Source organism: Marmota marmota, unplaced genomic scaffold (assembly GCF_001458135.2).
Source record: "Marmota marmota marmota unplaced genomic scaffold, marMar, whole genome shotgun sequence".
Lineage (NCBI taxonomy): Eukaryota > Metazoa > Chordata > Mammalia > Rodentia > Sciuridae > Marmota > Marmota marmota.
Window position 1 is genome coordinate 25465461 of NW_026000026.1, and position 16831 is coordinate 25482291.

Genomic DNA, 16831 nt, shown 5'->3' on the forward strand with positions numbered 1-16831 from the left:
TGAGTTGCTTAGTGCCTTACTTTTGCTGAGGCTGGCTCTGAACTCATTATCCTCCTACCTCAGCCTCCGGAGCCCCTGGGATTATAGGCCTGCGCCACCGCGCCTGGCTCTTGTTTATTTATTTTTTTATGTTGCTGAGGATTGAGCCTAGTGCCTCACACATGCGAGGCAAGTGCTCTACCACTGCACTGTAACCCCAGCCCTATACACCATACAATATTTTGCAGCTGTTAAAGAATAAGAGAAAACTCTGAATGCACCAATCAATGATGGCTGAGAGCAACAGGTTTGGGACTAGGCCCTCCAACCTGCCTCCCTGCCCTCCACACACACTCAGCCCCTTTCTCTGGATCCATGAGTAGGTCTTTAAAGGCATATCACAGTTCTGAAAAGATACAACCAAACTAGGACTCTCCGGGGAACTGAGATGCAGTGTCAAAAAGTAGCTTTGATCTTCTCGGTAATATTGTCATTTATTTTTCCCCCAGTTCTAGAGATTGAACCTAGGAGTGCTCCATTACTGAGCCACATTCCCAGCCCTCTTTTTTTTTTTTTTAATTTTAAAATTTTAAAACAGGGTCTGGCTAAGTTGAGGCTGCTGTCAAACTTGTAATCCTCCTGCCTCCACTCCCCAGTCGCTGGGACTACAGGCTTGCACTACCACCCCCAGCAATATTGATAAGAAGAACCTATTCATGGAATTTAACGTGAATGAATACAGGTAGTAGTGAAGAGCAGCTCAGGGAGGCATGGACTGTTCTGGGCCTGCACCAAATCAAGCCATAGGTTCATCTGTTGCCTGGTGAAAAATCTAGGCGTGGGAAATTGGCAGACCTGTCCCCACCTGGTGTCCCCATCTGGCTGCATGACCTCAGGAAGGTCCCAGCCTCTTTCCTGGCCTCAGTGTCCGCATCTGCCCAATGGGAATCAGATTTCTGCATCACCCAGGGATGTGGGAGGATAAAGGGAGGGCACAAAGGGGAATCCCATGAATGTAAGAGATTATTCTCTGGGTCAGGGGAGGAGAGGAAGCGGAGGCTTCCTGTCCACCTGCCAAGCCCTCAAAGGCACAAAGGAAGTGGAGGGCGGGGCCAGGGACCACCCAGGCAAGCACACAGCCATCTGCTGGACAGGCCGGTGTGTGGGGAGAGGCTGGGTCTCTTGGATCTCTCAAGGGCTGGAGCTGGCAGAGCCGCCACCCAGGCTGCCTGGAGAATTGGGATGTCCAGCTGGTTTCTCACACTGAGCCCTCTTAGCCTAGTCACCCTTTCAAGCCCCCAGCGTCCCCTCCCACCCCGACACACATACACACAACCCAGAGGACTGTACCACAGCAGCCCCTGTTAGCCCATCCTCCCACCAGAGCCAGAGGGGCTTCACCAGGCAAACCCAGTGATGCCCGTGCTTGCTCAAACCCTCTGACAGCTTCTCGTTGCTCTGAGAACAAACTCCAGAACCTTATTTTCAAGAAGACTTGGCCTGAGCTGCCACTTCCCTCTTCAGCATCTGCCATCCGTGTTAAGAGCCTGGACTCAGAAAGAATCCATTTTGGTGAGGATTTGGGCTCATCTCTTCACTCTTTTATTAAAAAATGTATATTGAGCACCTACTATGGGCCAGGTACTGTTCTAGGCATTTAAGACAAACATTCCTGTCTTCATAGCGTGTCCTTTACAGCAGAGGGAGGTCGACACTAAACTTAATCAGTAAGGAAATTACATAGCCTGCTGGAAGGTGACAGGCTACAGAAAAGAAGAAAAATCAGAGCAGAGGAAGCTGATCAGAAGTACTGGGAGGGTGTAGGTTGCATTTATGATTAAGGTGGTCAGGGTGGGTCTCATTACGAAAGTGACACTTAAGCAAAAACTTATAGGAGGTGAGGAAGAGTCATGTAGGTAGCAGAGATAAGAGTAGGCAGAGGGGGCAGCCAGTGCAAAGGCCCTGGGGTAGGACCAAGTCTGACTTTTTTGAGAATCGCCAGGAAGTAGGAGAGAACTCAAGGAGGGAGGGTAGGTCACGTAGGGTCCTGTGGGCCTCGGTGAGGAGTGAAATGGGAGCCTTAGAGGGTTTTGACCATGAAGGTTTGGGGGAGACAGGACAGGGAAGAAGAGGAAACAGAGCAGGGTTGTGATCTCAGAAAAAGTTCTATGGGGGGACTGCTTTAGCCAGATCCTGCAGAGCAGCTCCAGGATGTAAGCTCCACCTCATTGCCACCCACCCCACCCCTGCCTTGCCACAGGCCAGGAAGATGGCTGAGATGTTAGGCTATGCTTGAAGGTTCCTCCAAGAGGCTCCAGCAGCCCGAGGGCAGTCCTCCCCAAGGAGAGATGGGGGTGGCTGGTCACTGAACCTACAGAAGTGGCTAAAAAAAAAAAGACATAAGGAGAATAAATGGGCATTGTTCCTGTTGGCTCCAGTCCTCACACACCAAAGCCCCAGAAGCCACCTCCCTGGATTGGGATGGCTAAAGCTGGGGACACACTCCAGAATTATGGCTATGGAGGTTCTGGGTTAGAAAAGACCACCCTGCCCAGACCTTGAGCTCCTCTGCACTCTCCGGGCACCTGGTGGTCCAGCCGTGACTCCCCTGCTTGCCTCCTGTGATGGTGAGCTGGTTGCCCTGAGTTGGCTCTGTTCGTCTTCATATAGTTTGGATTTTAGGAAGTTCATTCATTCATTCCATAAACAGTGCACGAGTGAGTGCCTACTGTGTGCCCTACTGTGTACCCGGCTGCATCCTTGCATCTGGAGATACACAGTAAACATGAGAGACTCACTTCCCATCCTGAGGAGCTCATGGACAAAGGGAGAGATTCAGAGAAACAAAACAAAGCAAAGCAAAGCAAAGCAATCCATCTGATAAATGCAGAGATGGGAGAACTCAGAAGAGATGCTGGCCTAGTGGGGGATCTGAAGAAGTTGTGCAGGTGAAAGAAAATCCATCCAGGCTGGTGGTGGAGTGTGTGCAAAGGCCCCACCATGGGTCACTGCCCCACTGTCCCTGGGTTCAGCGACCGTCCTCCTCTGGATGGTTGCAGCCACAATCCACAGGACAAAGACACCGGGAGGCCATCATTAATTCCTCTGACTTCTTGGTGGGGTTCCTTCCTGCAGGTGTTAACTCACCCGCATTCCCTACTTAACCTGCATCAGCAAGCAGAGACCAGCCACAGTCACAGGCTTGCGGTCCAGGGAGGAGTTTGTGGTTTGGGGCGGGACACTGATAATGCTGTCTCCAGCCTGGTATTCTCAACACCTCCATTCCCCCTCAGACCCCATCTCCTGCTCTCTCCCTCTCTTTCTGGCACTGGTCTGTCTGTTCTTCCAAAGGCTCATCTCAGGGCCTTTGCACCTGCTGTTCCTTCTACAGCAATGCTGTTCCCCCAGATAGCCACCTGGCCCACCATCACCTCCTCAGAGAAGCCCTCCTGAACCACGTGCAAAGTTCCCTCTCTACCTTGCTCAGTTCTGTTTTCCCCTCTAGCACTTATCACCACCTAATTTGAGGAACATTTACATGCTCCTTTGTGGATTATCTGTCTCACCCAGTGACTGGGAGCTCCTTGAGGGCAGGGACCATGTCTGGTTTTGCTCATGGCAGATTCCCTATCACAAGGCTGGGAAGTCAATACACATTTTTGAAATAAATGGATCTGAAACGTTAAGTGATCTCCAAGAGCCCTTCCGGGTCTAATCATCTTGAAGTTTTGGTTATGACAATGACTCACTTCCCCAAATTCCAGCGGCCAGAGGTGGCCTCTAAGAAACTGCTGATGTGGGAGCCTCCATCCACCCCTCTCCATGCAGACCCATCTGGCAAGGGTCAGGGGTCACCCTGTCCAGCCCTCATTCAGCCCCAAGGTGGGAGACACCTGGTGCTAGGGTACAGGCATCTCTGAGGCCCGGAAGTAAGGCTCGGCTCTCCTTGGCAAATGCCCCGCTTCCTTCCCAGGCCTGCGTCTGCATTTCTGAACCAGAAGGTGTTTACACAAAACATCCTGGGTTTGACGACAGATTCACCCTCGATGAAGAATCCTTAATGAACCTCCCTTCTTCCCCTCACCAGGCGGCTTCAGGGAGAATTAGCTGTGTCTCTGGTAGTTACAGGCAGCCGAAGGCCAGGCAAACAAGAGGTGCTACTGCGTTTCTGGGGCCACAATTTTGGCAAGAGTCCAGAGACAGCTGTGGAGTGGAGACAGCGCACTTCCAGACCCAGTCTGAGCCTGATTGGCTGTGTGACAAGGCGTTGCCCTTCTTGTCTTTTCTTTCTCTTTTCTTTTGTAACTAGGGATTGAACCCAGGGGTGCTTTACCACTGAGCCTCAACCCCAGTCCTTTACTTTTCACTTCTTATTTTGAGACAGGATTTTGCCAAGTTGCTGAGACTGGTCTCGAACTGGTGATCCTCCTAACTCAGCCTCCCAAATCATTGGGATTACAAGTGTGCACCACCATGCTTGGTGAGGCATTGTCCTTCTGGCCTCAGTCTGCAACTATAAAATGGGGCAATAAGAATCCTGTCTAGGCAGGCATGGTGGCGCAGGCCTGTAATCCCAGCAGTTTGGGGCGGGAGGTGAGGTAGGATGATCGTGAGTTCAAAGCCAGCCTCAGCGAAGGTGAGGTGCTAAGCAACTCAGGGAGACCCTGGATCTAAATAAAATACAAAATAGGGCTGGATGAAAGAAACTCTTGCTTTCTCACTTTCCTTTCACTGGGGATGTGGCTCAGTGGTCGAGTACCCTTGAGTTCAATCCCTGGTACCAAACAAACAAACAAACAAATCCTATCTATACAAATGTTGCTGTGATTAAGTAAGACAAGAATGTGAAAGGGCAATGCTGCCAGGAGCCAAAAGAGGAGAATAAAAAGCTGGAATCAGGGAGGCAGGAGGTCAGAGTCTTCTCCTCTCTCTGAGCCTTGGATGTGGCTGCTATACTAATAAGAGGTTTAGGCATGGAGATCTTTAGGGGACTTCTATTATTTTGTATGTTTTGTTTTTGTTTTTTACAATAACAAAATGTTTATTTGGTAAAGCAAACAGACGCAGACCAAATACAAATGGCAGGAATACCAAAAGTTTAATTGACCATTTTATGTTTAAGTTCTAGACGTAACAGTGTAGCCGAAAGCCTCTGTCCTCCTCGTCTTCAATCCAATAACGAAGACAAGGTCTTGAGAAAAAGGGAGAAGAAGGTTTATTGCTTTGCTAGCAAAAGAGAAACAGAGGGCTGGGGATTAGCTCAGCTGGTAGAGTGCTTGACTTTCAAGGGTGGGGACAAAGAGACCATGAAAGTGACATCTCATTAAAAGTCACATGATTCTGAAGACAAGAGAACATCATCTTTCAAGTGCTTTAAAAAAAAAAAGTCAACCTACAATTCTAAACCCAATAAATTTCACTTAAAGAAAGTGGGCTAGTGGGCAGTGGCACACATCTGTAATCCCAGCAACTTAGCGAGGCGCTAAGCAACTTGGTGAGACCCTGTCTCAAAAAAAGAAAGAAAAAAAAAAAAGAGCTGGGGATGCGGCTCCGTGGTTAAGCGCCCCTGGGTTCAATCCCTGGTACCGGCAACAGCGGCAGCTGGGAGAGTCGTGCCGTCCCAGCCTGCAGAGGGCGCTTCAGACCTACCCCACGCTAGGCCCCGCCTCTCGGCCCCGTGCGTGAAGTTTGCGCGTCACCGTTCTTTGAATTGCGCAGGCGCGCCGGAAGCCATCTCCAGCGGCGCTTGCGCGGACGGGGCCTCTGTGCGGCTTGAGTGGAGCTTGGGGCCTGATCGGATCCGTGACCGGAGCTGTCAGGAGCCATGCTGTCACCGGAGGCGGAGCGGATCCTGAAGTACCTGGTGGAGGTGGAGGAACTCGCCGAGGAGGTGCTGGCGGATAAGCAGCAGGTGGGAGGCCATCCGCGGACCTGGGCCCAGCGGCGAGGCCGTGCGGAAGTGCGCGGGGGGCAATGAGTTGGCCTGGGCTGTGCTGTGGCCCAGCGGCTGCGCCGACGTGGGTCCGTCGCTCGGCCTGGGCCCTTTTTTGGCGGGCGTTGGTTAAGAGGGCATTCCCGTTCTTGCCCCTCTCTGGCCCCGCGGGCTCCCCAGCATCCCTTTCAAAACGCAGTTCTGAACCCCTTGGTGGATTTCAGTGCTGCACCCGATCAGGGCTCCGAGGGGACAAGAGGAACACGGAAGAGGCCCGAGGGGCCTTGTGATTCGGCTCGAGAGGAAACGTTAGGCCCTGGTAGACCCGCACAGGGAAGTTTGGGTGGGTCTGGTTCATAATTTTAATGCTTGAAGGTAGTTCATAGGTTGGAGGGCGGGTAGGTTTTTAAAGGATCCCTGTGACTGCTGCGTGCAGTGCACAATATAGTGGGGGCGGAGACAAGGGTGGAGGCAGGGAGACCTGCAAGGGGCCGTCGTCCTAGCCCAGACTCGAGATGGATCTAGACCAGGTGGTGGTGGTGATGTTAAAAAGGGAATGGATCAGAAACATATTTTGGAGACGGACTCAGTAGGCTGTGATAATGTCTAGATAAAGGAGTGACTGAGCCATTGGAATCAAGTATGGTTCCTGAATTCCTCACATCTCCAGTGAGAACACACGAGAGGGGGTCAAGTATTCACTGAGAAGAAGAGGGGCTTGGGAAGAGCCTGTCAAATTACTGTTTAAAGGTCTGCCAAATGAGAATCAAAATAGCAGCTAAAGTTTATCATGCACTGTGTGCTAGGTACTGTGTTAGCTTATTCAGTTTCTTGTTCAGGTACCTACAAGGTAGGTTCTGTTCATAGCTCCATTTGGTGGGGTGGTGCACCAGGGATTGAACTTTGGGGCACTCAATCACTGAGCCACATCCCCAGCCCTATTTTGTATTTTATTTAGAAACAGGGTCTCACTGAGTTGCTTAGCGACTCAGTTACTGAGGCTGGCTTTGAACTGGTGATCCTCCTGTCTTAGTCTCAGGTGCTGCTGGGATTACAGGCTTGTGCCACGGTGCCCAGCTCTTTTATTATTGGGTTTCTTATAATACTAGATCAGAATTAACAAGAAGAGCTTTTCCGAAAACAGAGCTTCTTAGGTCTGCTTAATTACAATGTCTGGGGAAAAGGTTTCCACTCCATGGTAATTCTGATATATCCACAAGTGTGAGTGGATAATATAAAATCACCCACTTAGCCAGTGAATGTTTTCTTAGCACCTTCTGTGGGGACTAGATACCTGCACAAGGCCTCATCTTTAAAGACCTGGAAGTTGAATCCAGTTTAGGCAGGATGTTATCTTCGCAGCCCCTCATCTGTTGAGAAGAGACAGGTTGGGGCAAGAGACAGCTAAGTTTTAGTCTGCTCCTGTTTCAGATTGTGGACCTGGACACCAAAAGGAATCAGAACCGAGAGGGCCTGAGGGCCCTACAAAAGGATCTCAGCCTCTCTGGTAAGTTGAGACTTCCTTACCTGGAGATCTATTCAGTCTTTGAAGTCGTTCACCTTGTCCTTGTTAGATATGGGGCAGGAGGCCACAAATGTGTGTGATTCAGTCTCATGGGAAATTAAAACAAGTCTGTGGAGGTGAAGGAGCATATGTCACTGTTCGATAGGCCATTATTAGCTCTTGTCTCACTGATGATGGTAGACATTGAGACGGGGGATATATATAAAAATGACGGTTTAGGCCCTTGAGCTGTACAGATAAGAAAAACAACATAAGATATATAACTGGAAATTTTGCAAAAGCTAAAGACAAGATTGGATGTGGGTAGGTATTGAGACTATCCAGGAGGAAGGGAGGGGGTGATATTCTTTGGATAAGGCCAGATGGCTGTGGCAGAGTAAGTAAGAGGGGCAAGGTGTGAGATAAGCTTGGAGATGGGCAGCAATCAGGTCATAATGAAAGGCCTTGGGGCCAAGGGATATATTTGCATTTTGTTTAAAGTTTAGTAGCATGTACAAAACCTTCCAGTTGCTTTCTATCTCACCAGAGTACCAGAGTTGTCCTACAAGACTCCATGCAACCCAGCCCCCATAAACATTCCCCCCACCCCCACTCATTGACTCACACTGTCTTTGTTGTTCCTAACACCAAGCACACTACAGATCTTTGCTGTTCCTGTTTCCTCTGCCTGACTCCCTCTTCCCCAGATGTCTGCCAGGCTTACACCCTCACTTTCTTCAGTTCTTTGTCAGATATCACATCATCAGTGAGGCCTGTACCACCTGGTATGAGTAATGCATCCTCTCCCTAGTATTCCTCTTAACTGGCTTTCTTTTCACACCAGCTCTTATCAGGCTCTAACAAATCATAGTTATTCCCTGCCATCTACTATAACACGAGCTCCATGACGGCAGGAGCCCTGTCTTCTTTTGCTGTGTTCTCAGCATCTGAAACAATCCAGCAGATAATAGGTGCTAAAAATAAATACTTGTTAAAAAAATGACTGTTTTCTATTTCAGAAGATGTGATAGTTTGCTTTGGGAGCATGTTTATCAAGATGTCTCACCCTCAGACGAAGGAAATGATTGAGAAAGGTAAGGCCTCCAGAGGATAGGGATGTGGCTGCCTTTCACATCAGCTGAGCTTTAACCCAGGCAGTGTGATGGAGGGCAGGTCTGCTACAGGGTTCAGACTGATGTGTGTTTTCATCCCTGCTCTGTCACTATGGGCTATTTCCTCATCTGTAAAAGGGGACACATCCAAATAGCACAGTTAAAAAGTTGAGATGAAATAGCATATGTATAGCATAGTGCTTGTTTATAAGCTGGGTTACAAAATACAGAAGACCCAACAAATTGAGGCTTAAGGAACTGTGATTCTATTTTTCCCATGTAGGAAGTTGCCCAGAAGACTGCCACAGCTGCCCAGTAGTGGCACTTTAGTATATTCTCATGTCACCCTTATGGGCCTCATATCCCATAATGTGCCAGACTGAAGGAAAAGCAGATGACCCTCTACATATGGCCTTGCATTCTGTTTGGAAGTAAGGCCATCCTCCCCAGGGACTTCCTGGCAATACCTCATTGGCCGAGGCCATCCATAGCTAAGTCACAAGCCTACTCATAGTTGCAAGTGAGCTTTGTGTTTACGTCCCCTGCAGTAGAGACTGGTTGAAAACAGAAGTTTGGGGAGAGCAAACCTCTAGTGTCTGCCACAGCCTGGGCACCTGACGTGTTGTTTCCAAAACCATGAAAATTCTAAAAGCTCTGGAGAAACATCATAGAAGCCAAAAGGCTTTGTAAACATGGGTTCTTGACTGGGAAAACATTACACATATTTCTCCTTATCTTTGAAATCATATGGACCAACAGGATCAGCAAGGTTGCCTCGGTTCCTGAAGACAGAGTGTCTTCTTTATACATACCCTTTGAAACCAAAATTCTCAGGAAACTAGATCAAGTCTATAAGAGTTTCCAGCTTTTGTTTGAAAAACACAGTCACAGTGTGGTTAGATAAAGAGTTCCTGTGCTTGGTGGTGGGCCAGAAGCTGCTCAGGCTGAGCTTTCAGCAGGGCCACTTATCTGGGTTTAGGATCTAATTCTGGGTTCTGTTGGCCCACAGATGTGATCTAGTCACTGTACCTAGAGAGGTTCTAGGACATATCAATGTTCTCAGGGATATACACTGACTAGACGGACTCAGGAGACACTATTTCCTATTTACAATGAGAAATAGAACCATTGAACCAGATGCAGCGGTGCTCACTTGTAATTGCAGTGACTTGGGAGGCTGAGGCAAGAGGGTCTGAAGTTCAAGATTGGCTCAACAACTTAGTGATACCTTGTCTTAAAATTTTAAAAAAGGGCTGGGGATGGAGCTCCGTAGTAAGTCACCCCTGGGTTCTATCCCTAATACTGGGGGTAGGGGAAAGAATAAAGAGGATCATTGTCTAGAGCCTGAAGCTTGGCTATCCAGGGCTTCTCCCCAGCCAAAAGATTGAAAGTCTGAGGGAAGACAGATTAGCCAGAAAGTTACCCATAGCAGGTGGGATTTCATAACATTTGATAGATGGTTAAAATTTGAGAGCTGCTTCTGTCATGTACAACTTCTTAGGTTCATGTCACCTAAGAAGTGAGTTGGGATCACTTTCTCTGTCCTCAAGGTTAATTATATTAAGCTGAAGCATTAGAGTTGCCCATTGATTGTTCAGGTCACACATTTTCTAAGAATCCCTAACCTTGATGGAATCGGGTTTGTAAAATTCGTCAGTCATCTATTTTCCAGCCATCAAGGTTGGCTAGATCCCTCATTTTGTTTCTCACATTTAAATCTTCCCTTGCTCACTGAGGGCCGGTGGCCTGCCGTGCTGAGGTGGCCTAGCCATCCACTGGCCACCTCAGTGTTCTTTGCATAACGAAAAAAAGATGATTAAACCAGGAGTCGGGGAACTGGATGCCTAAGCCTCGTCATGGGCAGGTCATGTTCCTCTTGCCTTTAGCCCTTCCTCAGTTGGTTTCTGAGGTCCCTTTTTCTTTCCCAAATTCTCCCATCTTGAGGGGGTTAGGGGGAGGCTGGGTTTCTCTCTAATACAGCCTCATTTTTTCAGATCAGGACCGCCTGGATAAAGAAATAGAAAAACTCCGGAAACAACTTAAAGTGAAGGTCAACCGCCTCTTTGAGGCCCAAGGTATTGCCCTAGGGGAGCTGGAACCAGGAGGGGAGGGAACCATCAGTCACACTTGGAAGGACAGGATGGACAGTGATGGGAGCTTCATGTGCTGAAGTAGTGGTTGTAGCCACCCAGAGATAAAATGGATAGGGAGGTTTGTGGGTCTTTTAACTCCTGTCTTAGCCTCTTTTCCAGGCACCAGAAACTGCCTGGGGTGATGTCATATCATATGCCAGCACTTGATGTAGGGACCATGATAATTCTGACCCAGATAACTCAGGTGGTAGGCTGGGGCTGGGGGTCAGTGGTAGAGCGCTTACCTGGCACATGTGACACACTGGATTCGATCCTCAGCACCACATAAAAATAAGTAAACAAAATAAAGGCCTGTGTTCATGTACAACTAAAAAATCAATTAAAATTAATTTTTTTTTTTTTTTTTTTGAAGCTCAGGTGGTGAAGGTCAGAACTAAAATCCTAGGTAAACCTAAGCATTTCTGTGATGGGGTCTGGCATAAATCTGTAGTTCTGTAGGCAGCAGCTGTGACTTTGCAGGTTCTTGAGGCCCTGGAGCTGTGTTGCTGTGCATCCTCTAGTGCGCTGCAGAACCCGAGGCCCATCCTGTCAGACAGGCTGTTTGGCAGCATTAATGCAGAGTTAGCCGCTTTCCTGGGCCTGACTCCAGAGCCAGCAGTAGGTTGGGCAGCAGGAAGCACAACTTGCTCATGAATTCTTCTCCCCCCAGGCAAACCGGAGCTGAAGGGTTTTAATCTGAATCCTCTCAACCGGGATGAGCTTAAAGCTCTCAAGGTCATCTTGAAAGGATAAGACTCAAGTACCAAGATGGGGGACCTATGGACCAGCATCCAACCCTCCAACCTTGAAACCTGCAAGGACAGGATCAGCCCTGTAAGGGCACGGGTGTCAGAAATATGGCTATGGCTCCTCTATGAAGCCTCTGTCTGCAGCACTTGGCTGCTGTGGGATCCCTCAGCTTGTCCCTCTCTACTGTCTGACCACTGAGGCTTGGTGGACACAAGACCTATTGACAGGCCCTTCTGCTACCAGTAGGTGTGTGGGGGTGTTGAATGACTGCAGCAGGCACTTCTCAACAATGGCCTGCTGTCCAGATGGGCCCTGGGTAGGGAGAAGGGAGAGGTGGAGCGCAAGCTCCTGCCAGCATTCCTCTAGAGGGGGGGAGGCCTTTTCAGGCAGCATGTGTAACAATGGAAGGAAAGCAGGAGGCTGGGCTGGCAGGTGGCTTCTGAATGAAGCTCGGACTCTGTTCATCACCGCCATCCATGAGGCAGACCCATGTTTCCCCCACCTCCAGTTTTGTCCTTCCTGCTGGCTTTCTGGAGCAGGTGCTGCTTATCAAGCCCCACAGCTGCTCTCAGTGGGGCCTTGCAGAATGCATTAGGGAGAGCTTACCTCCTAGCTCATGTTCATATCTAGTGCCTCTGAAAGCTTTTAAAGGCAGTGGTGCTGCTCAGACTTGGCTTCTTCCTGGCCTGAGATGCTAGGATAGCTGTGCTGTGAGGACAGAATTGTCCTTTGTGTTTATTGAAGGATCAATAAATGTTAGCTGTACAAACAAGTAGTTTCTAGTTGTCACTTCATTCAGTCTTTCACTGAGGACATAGCATTCCTTTTAAAATATAGTTTATGAAGGGAGGAGGCCCTTCCCTTAAAATGATACCAGGCTCAAACAGGTAAAAAGTAACAAATGAGGTGTTGCACTTCACACGGTCCCCTCGCTCCACTTGGCCCCAAGTGATGGAAGAACATGGGCCAGTATGGCCAGATCATAAGACTTCCAAGAGGAGCTAGAAATCAGGTGATTAGGTTGAATCTCCTATTTTTTAAATATTGCTGATCAAATGTTTAGAAACTTGAGTTTCAGTCAGGTAAAACACCTTATGGAAGCCAAATCTGACCCAGACCTGCAATTCGCATCTCTGTGTAGAAATCCCTGTTTTCCCTGTAATAACCCTGAGACGTAAAAGGTGGAGTCGAACAAGCTCCACGTCTGTTCGCAGGGGACTAGTTAGAGGAGTGAGTAGTTCCAGAGTGGATAGCCACATGGCTGTGAGCAAGGAGAGGGAACTTGGACCCCAAGGTAGAACAAGTAGCAAGCTACACTGAGAAAAGCAAGAGGCAGAACAGGTGTGTCCGGCTGTGTGTCGACACTATGTGGTTCCCTCAAGGAGAAACTAGGGTGGGCACAAGGGTGGGAGGGAAGGTGTCACTGTTTACCCTTTTTTGTAGATTTTGAACTTTATGTAAATATATTGCATATTTTAAAATAGAAATGTAAAGGGAGGAGTTGCAGAATTAACTTTGGTATATGCCATCTGGTATGACTATCTGGCTTACAGTGTCCCCTTTGGAACATTGCTCCTGCTTGCCTGGTGGGTGGGTGCCCCAAAAAGCCAATCAGATTCTTTTTCCTGGAAACAGGAAACCTGGAGCCCATGCCTTGAGTTACACAGCCTTGCCACTCAGGGATGAAGGGAAGTTCCCCTCCTCTGGAGGCAGAAGGTCCAAAGCTGGGTTCTTGGCCTTTCCAAGACCAGTTGGCTCACTTTTTGAATTGCTGTTATTTTTCTTCCCCACATTTGCAGCCAAAACAACCCAGAAATGGAGAGTTAGAGGGAGCCACCTGGATCCCTGGGTAGGTAGGTCCCCATGGAGCAGTTAGCCGACCAGTCAAGGTTGTTGTAACCCCTCTGAAACCAAGAATAGAATTTGGACTGGAATGTCGAAGGCGGGGGTGGGTAGGGATGCAGAATATTTTACTTGTACCCAGTTCCCCAGGCAATCTTGTTTACCAGCCCAAGGATTTCTGGTTTTGAAAACTCAGCTCCCAACTCAAATAGGAAGCCCCAGATAGGTGCCTAAGGCACCTAGATGACAGACAAAAGCATTTTGGGGTGAAGGGGTGCTGGAGATTGAACCCAGGGGTGCTTGATCACTGAGATGCATCCCCAGCCCTTTTTATTTTGAGGTGGTCTTGGATAAGTTGCTTATGGCTTCACTTAGTTGCCGAGGCTGGCTTTGAACTCACAATCCTCCTGCCGAGCTTCCTGAGCCACTGGGATTACAGGCATGTGTCACCACTCCCAGCCACAAATGCATTTTTGAAGAGGCACTAAGCAGCTTTACCTTCCCAACCCTCATCTTTTCCATCTGAAAAATGGGCATACTGGCTTTCAGATGGTGACCAGGAAAATCCATGGGTTCCACTGAGAAGCAAGGTCATTGTGTTGCAAAAAGGAGGGCTCAGCACTTCCCCAGACACCTAGTAAACACAATCTAATAATTGCTTGCTTTGTAAGAACAGTTTAAAGAAATTCCCTGGAGCCTGAACTCTTGATCCAAGGGACCCTTCCAGCATGATCTGAGAGGCACCAAAATGCCAAAGCCAGCCAAGCCTGGTGGTGCACACCTGTAATGCCAGCTACTTGGAAAATGGAGGCAGGAGCATTGCAAGTTCAAGGCCAACTTTGGCAACTTAAATAGACCCTGTCTCAAAATTAGAAAAAAAAAAGGACTGGGGATGTACTCAGTGATAGAGCACCCCAGGTTCAAGCCCCAGTACTGCCACATTAAAAAAAAAAAAAAAAGCCAAAGTTCAATGAACCTGGCTGCAACCAACAGCCTCCCCTGAGCCAGACCCAGTACCCAGTGACTTTCCTCCAAGTAAGGCCTGTGCTCATTTATTAGATGTGATCTCTCTGGGGTAGCAGAACTTGCTGCACTTGTCTTCTTTGGGTCCATTCACTAAGCCAGTCTGTCAAGGTTAAAGCCCCTCTAGTCCCAGGGATTGGCTGTCTCCTGGTGCAAAGAAGCCGCAGGGTTGGGGTAGGGATCCAAGGGGCCCATCCAAGCAGCAAGCAGAGGCTGCTTAGCCAGCAAAGCTGCTGCCAAGCTGGAGGGAGGGAGAGAGGGAGGGGGAAGGCCGCAAGGTACCACTGTGCTGGAATCTGGGGTGGCACCTTGCAGGGCCTCTTGGCTCCCCATGGCAGCTGGGGTCAGCTGGATGCTTTCTTCTGGGCTTGGAGGGAGCGGAACAGCTGCCTCAGCTGTTTTTTCCGATCGTTGACGCAGCCTGGAAGGGAAGTGAGATGTTGGCTGGGATGCTGTTCTTGCGGGGAGTGGAGGGCCCCATGCACCCATTAGGAGGGAAGAGGGGACAGCAGGAGTTGTGCAGCCACACGTGGCCAGGGTTTGCATCCTGGCTCCACTCCTGAGCTGCCATGGCCCTCAAGCAGTCATTTACCTCTGTGAACGTCAGTTTCCTCAGTCAGGACAATACCACCCACCTTGCAGAGAGAACATAAGGACCCGGCAGCAAGAGCTGAAGCTGGCTGGCCTCCAGCCAGGTGCTGCAGGTGTCACACACGCATAAACGTCTTAAACCCTCACAGAGCCATGTGCAGTCAAGAAAGTGGAAGCACAGAGAGGCCATGTGCCCCAGCTCACACAAGCGGCCCCGTGGGGACTTGAACCCAGGCTCTCTGGTGCTGGAACGAAGCTCATAACCGCTGTCCCACCCACACTCACTTTAGTCCTGCTGTAGCTCAGTGAAGATGCGTAAAGCTAGCACAGCATCTGAAGCCCAGGAAATGCCGGCTTTCTTGCCCTACCCAGCCTGTGTGCCAGGCACAATTGGCTAAGAGATGAGTTGTCCCCACAAGTGGCCCCTGGCTCACCAGAATGTGTCCCTGGGCAGTCCATGCCGAGGCCACCTCCCAGCATGTTCATGGTGTGGTCTGTTTCTGCCTGCTTTCACAGCTGATCCTTAAGGCACCTCCACACTCATTTAATCTGTGCCAGGCATATTGATGGCACTCATCAGTGCTGCCTGAATGACTTGGCCACAGTACTGACCTGGAGGTACCTGCCATCTTAGCACTCAAACCCCTGCCGGTCATCAAGGCCTCCCTGAGCTGAGAGCCCACTATGTCTATCTGGCCTTAGGATTTTCCAAAGTGAGTCCCCTGGAACCCTACCTTAACTGTCTATCATTGGCTCGTTCATCATGCCAAATCTTCCTGCCAGTGCAAACCCCTTTTTACAAGTTGCAGACTGATCTCTTATCTGCTGACCTTGTCATCCAGATATCCCTGAGCATATCCCTAACTCAGTCCTCAATTATCTTCCTCCTGCCCCCAACCCCCACCTCCTGTGTTTACCACCACCCACCCAAATACTCAACTGGAAACTTGGAATAATTCTAGAGACTTTTAAAACAGTGGCTCTCTACCTGCACTGAGTCATTGGGAGCTTTTTAAAATGTCAATGCCCAGTCCAACCATATCTTTATTTCTGATAGGCATATATTTTTTAAAGTTCCCAGGTGGTTCTGATGTGCCACTGAGATGAAGAACTACTGTGCCCTCCCTGGGCTACCCAAACAGGTGCCCAGGAGCCAGCAGCACTGGTATTGGGAGTGTTTTGCCCACAGAGATGGCTGCGATTTTCCCCATTGCTACACATACCTCTGTGAGGTGACTGCCACTCCTCTCATCAAGAGGGGGTCTATTTCCTCACTCTGCAATTCTGGGATGGCAGAGCAAATTGAATTGAGCAATGGATGGCAGCAGAATGCCAGTGTGAGATGTGCAAGCCTCGTCTCAAGAGGCTTTACCTTGTCTTCTCTTGGAACCCTGGGACTACCAGGGGAAGAAGCCAGGGACAGGCTGTTGGCCACATGAAAGAGGCCCAGCTGACAGCTAGTATCAACCCTCAATTGGGATAATAAGATTCTCCTGGCTCATTGTGTCCCAATAAAGCTGCCAGGGGCCTGCAACCCATGAGTTACCCCAGGAGAGACTTGAAGAATCATGAAGAAATAGTCATTTGAAGCCGCTGGGTTTGGGGAGGGCTGGTGACAGCATAGTTAACAGAGCATCACCTGAGAGCCTTTCAAAAATGCAGCTCTCAGGCCCCAGCCCTTACTGAATCCTAATACATATTTTAACAAGATTCCCAGGCATTACAGTCTCCACCAACAAGGCAGCACAGCAGACACTGGGGCTCCATGTGGAAAGGCTGATCACAAGCCCCCTCATCTTTGCCTTCATCAAAGCAAACTGTTTGTTCCAAACTTGTAGCTGGGGTGGCCATGTGACCCAGTTCTGGCCATTAAGATGCCTTACAGTTCCCTGGAAGGGCTTCCCTTTTGGAATAAGAAGTTGATGCCTTTAGGACTTTTCTGTCTTCCCTCCTGGGACAAGGCACA

General features: G+C 49.3%; 2 protein-coding genes across 3 annotated transcripts in view; one reads left to right on the plus strand and one right to left on the minus strand.

Moving 5' to 3' along the window:
- Positions 1–5687: 5687 nt before the first annotated feature.
- Pdrg1 (p53 and DNA damage regulated 1) lies at positions 5688–12181 on the plus strand. 2 transcript variants are annotated; one of them, XM_015481789.2, is made up of 5 exons: positions 5688–5890; positions 7343–7418; positions 8435–8509; positions 10522–10602; positions 11330–12181. In XM_015481789.2, the coding sequence occupies exons 1-5, from the start codon at positions 5804–5806 to the stop codon at positions 11410–11412; spliced, it is 402 nt and encodes a 133-aa protein (XP_015337275.1). In that variant the 5' UTR covers positions 5688–5803; the 3' UTR covers positions 11413–12181. The 2 variants fall into 2 exon arrangements, with proteins under 2 accessions (XP_015337275.1, XP_015337281.1); XM_015481795.2 differs by having other exon boundaries at positions 5691–5890; positions 8438–8509.
- Positions 12182–14287: 2106 nt separating this feature from the next.
- The window catches only part of Ttll9 (tubulin tyrosine ligase like 9), a 52015-nt gene continuing 49471 nt past the window's right edge, over positions 14288–16831 (minus strand). Inside the window, exon 15 of the mRNA XM_048810550.1 lies at positions 14288–14695. Coding sequence (XP_048666507.1) covers positions 14619–14695 — 77 coding nt within the window. The 3' untranslated portion in view covers positions 14288–14618. The remainder of the gene's footprint in view (positions 14696–16831) is intronic.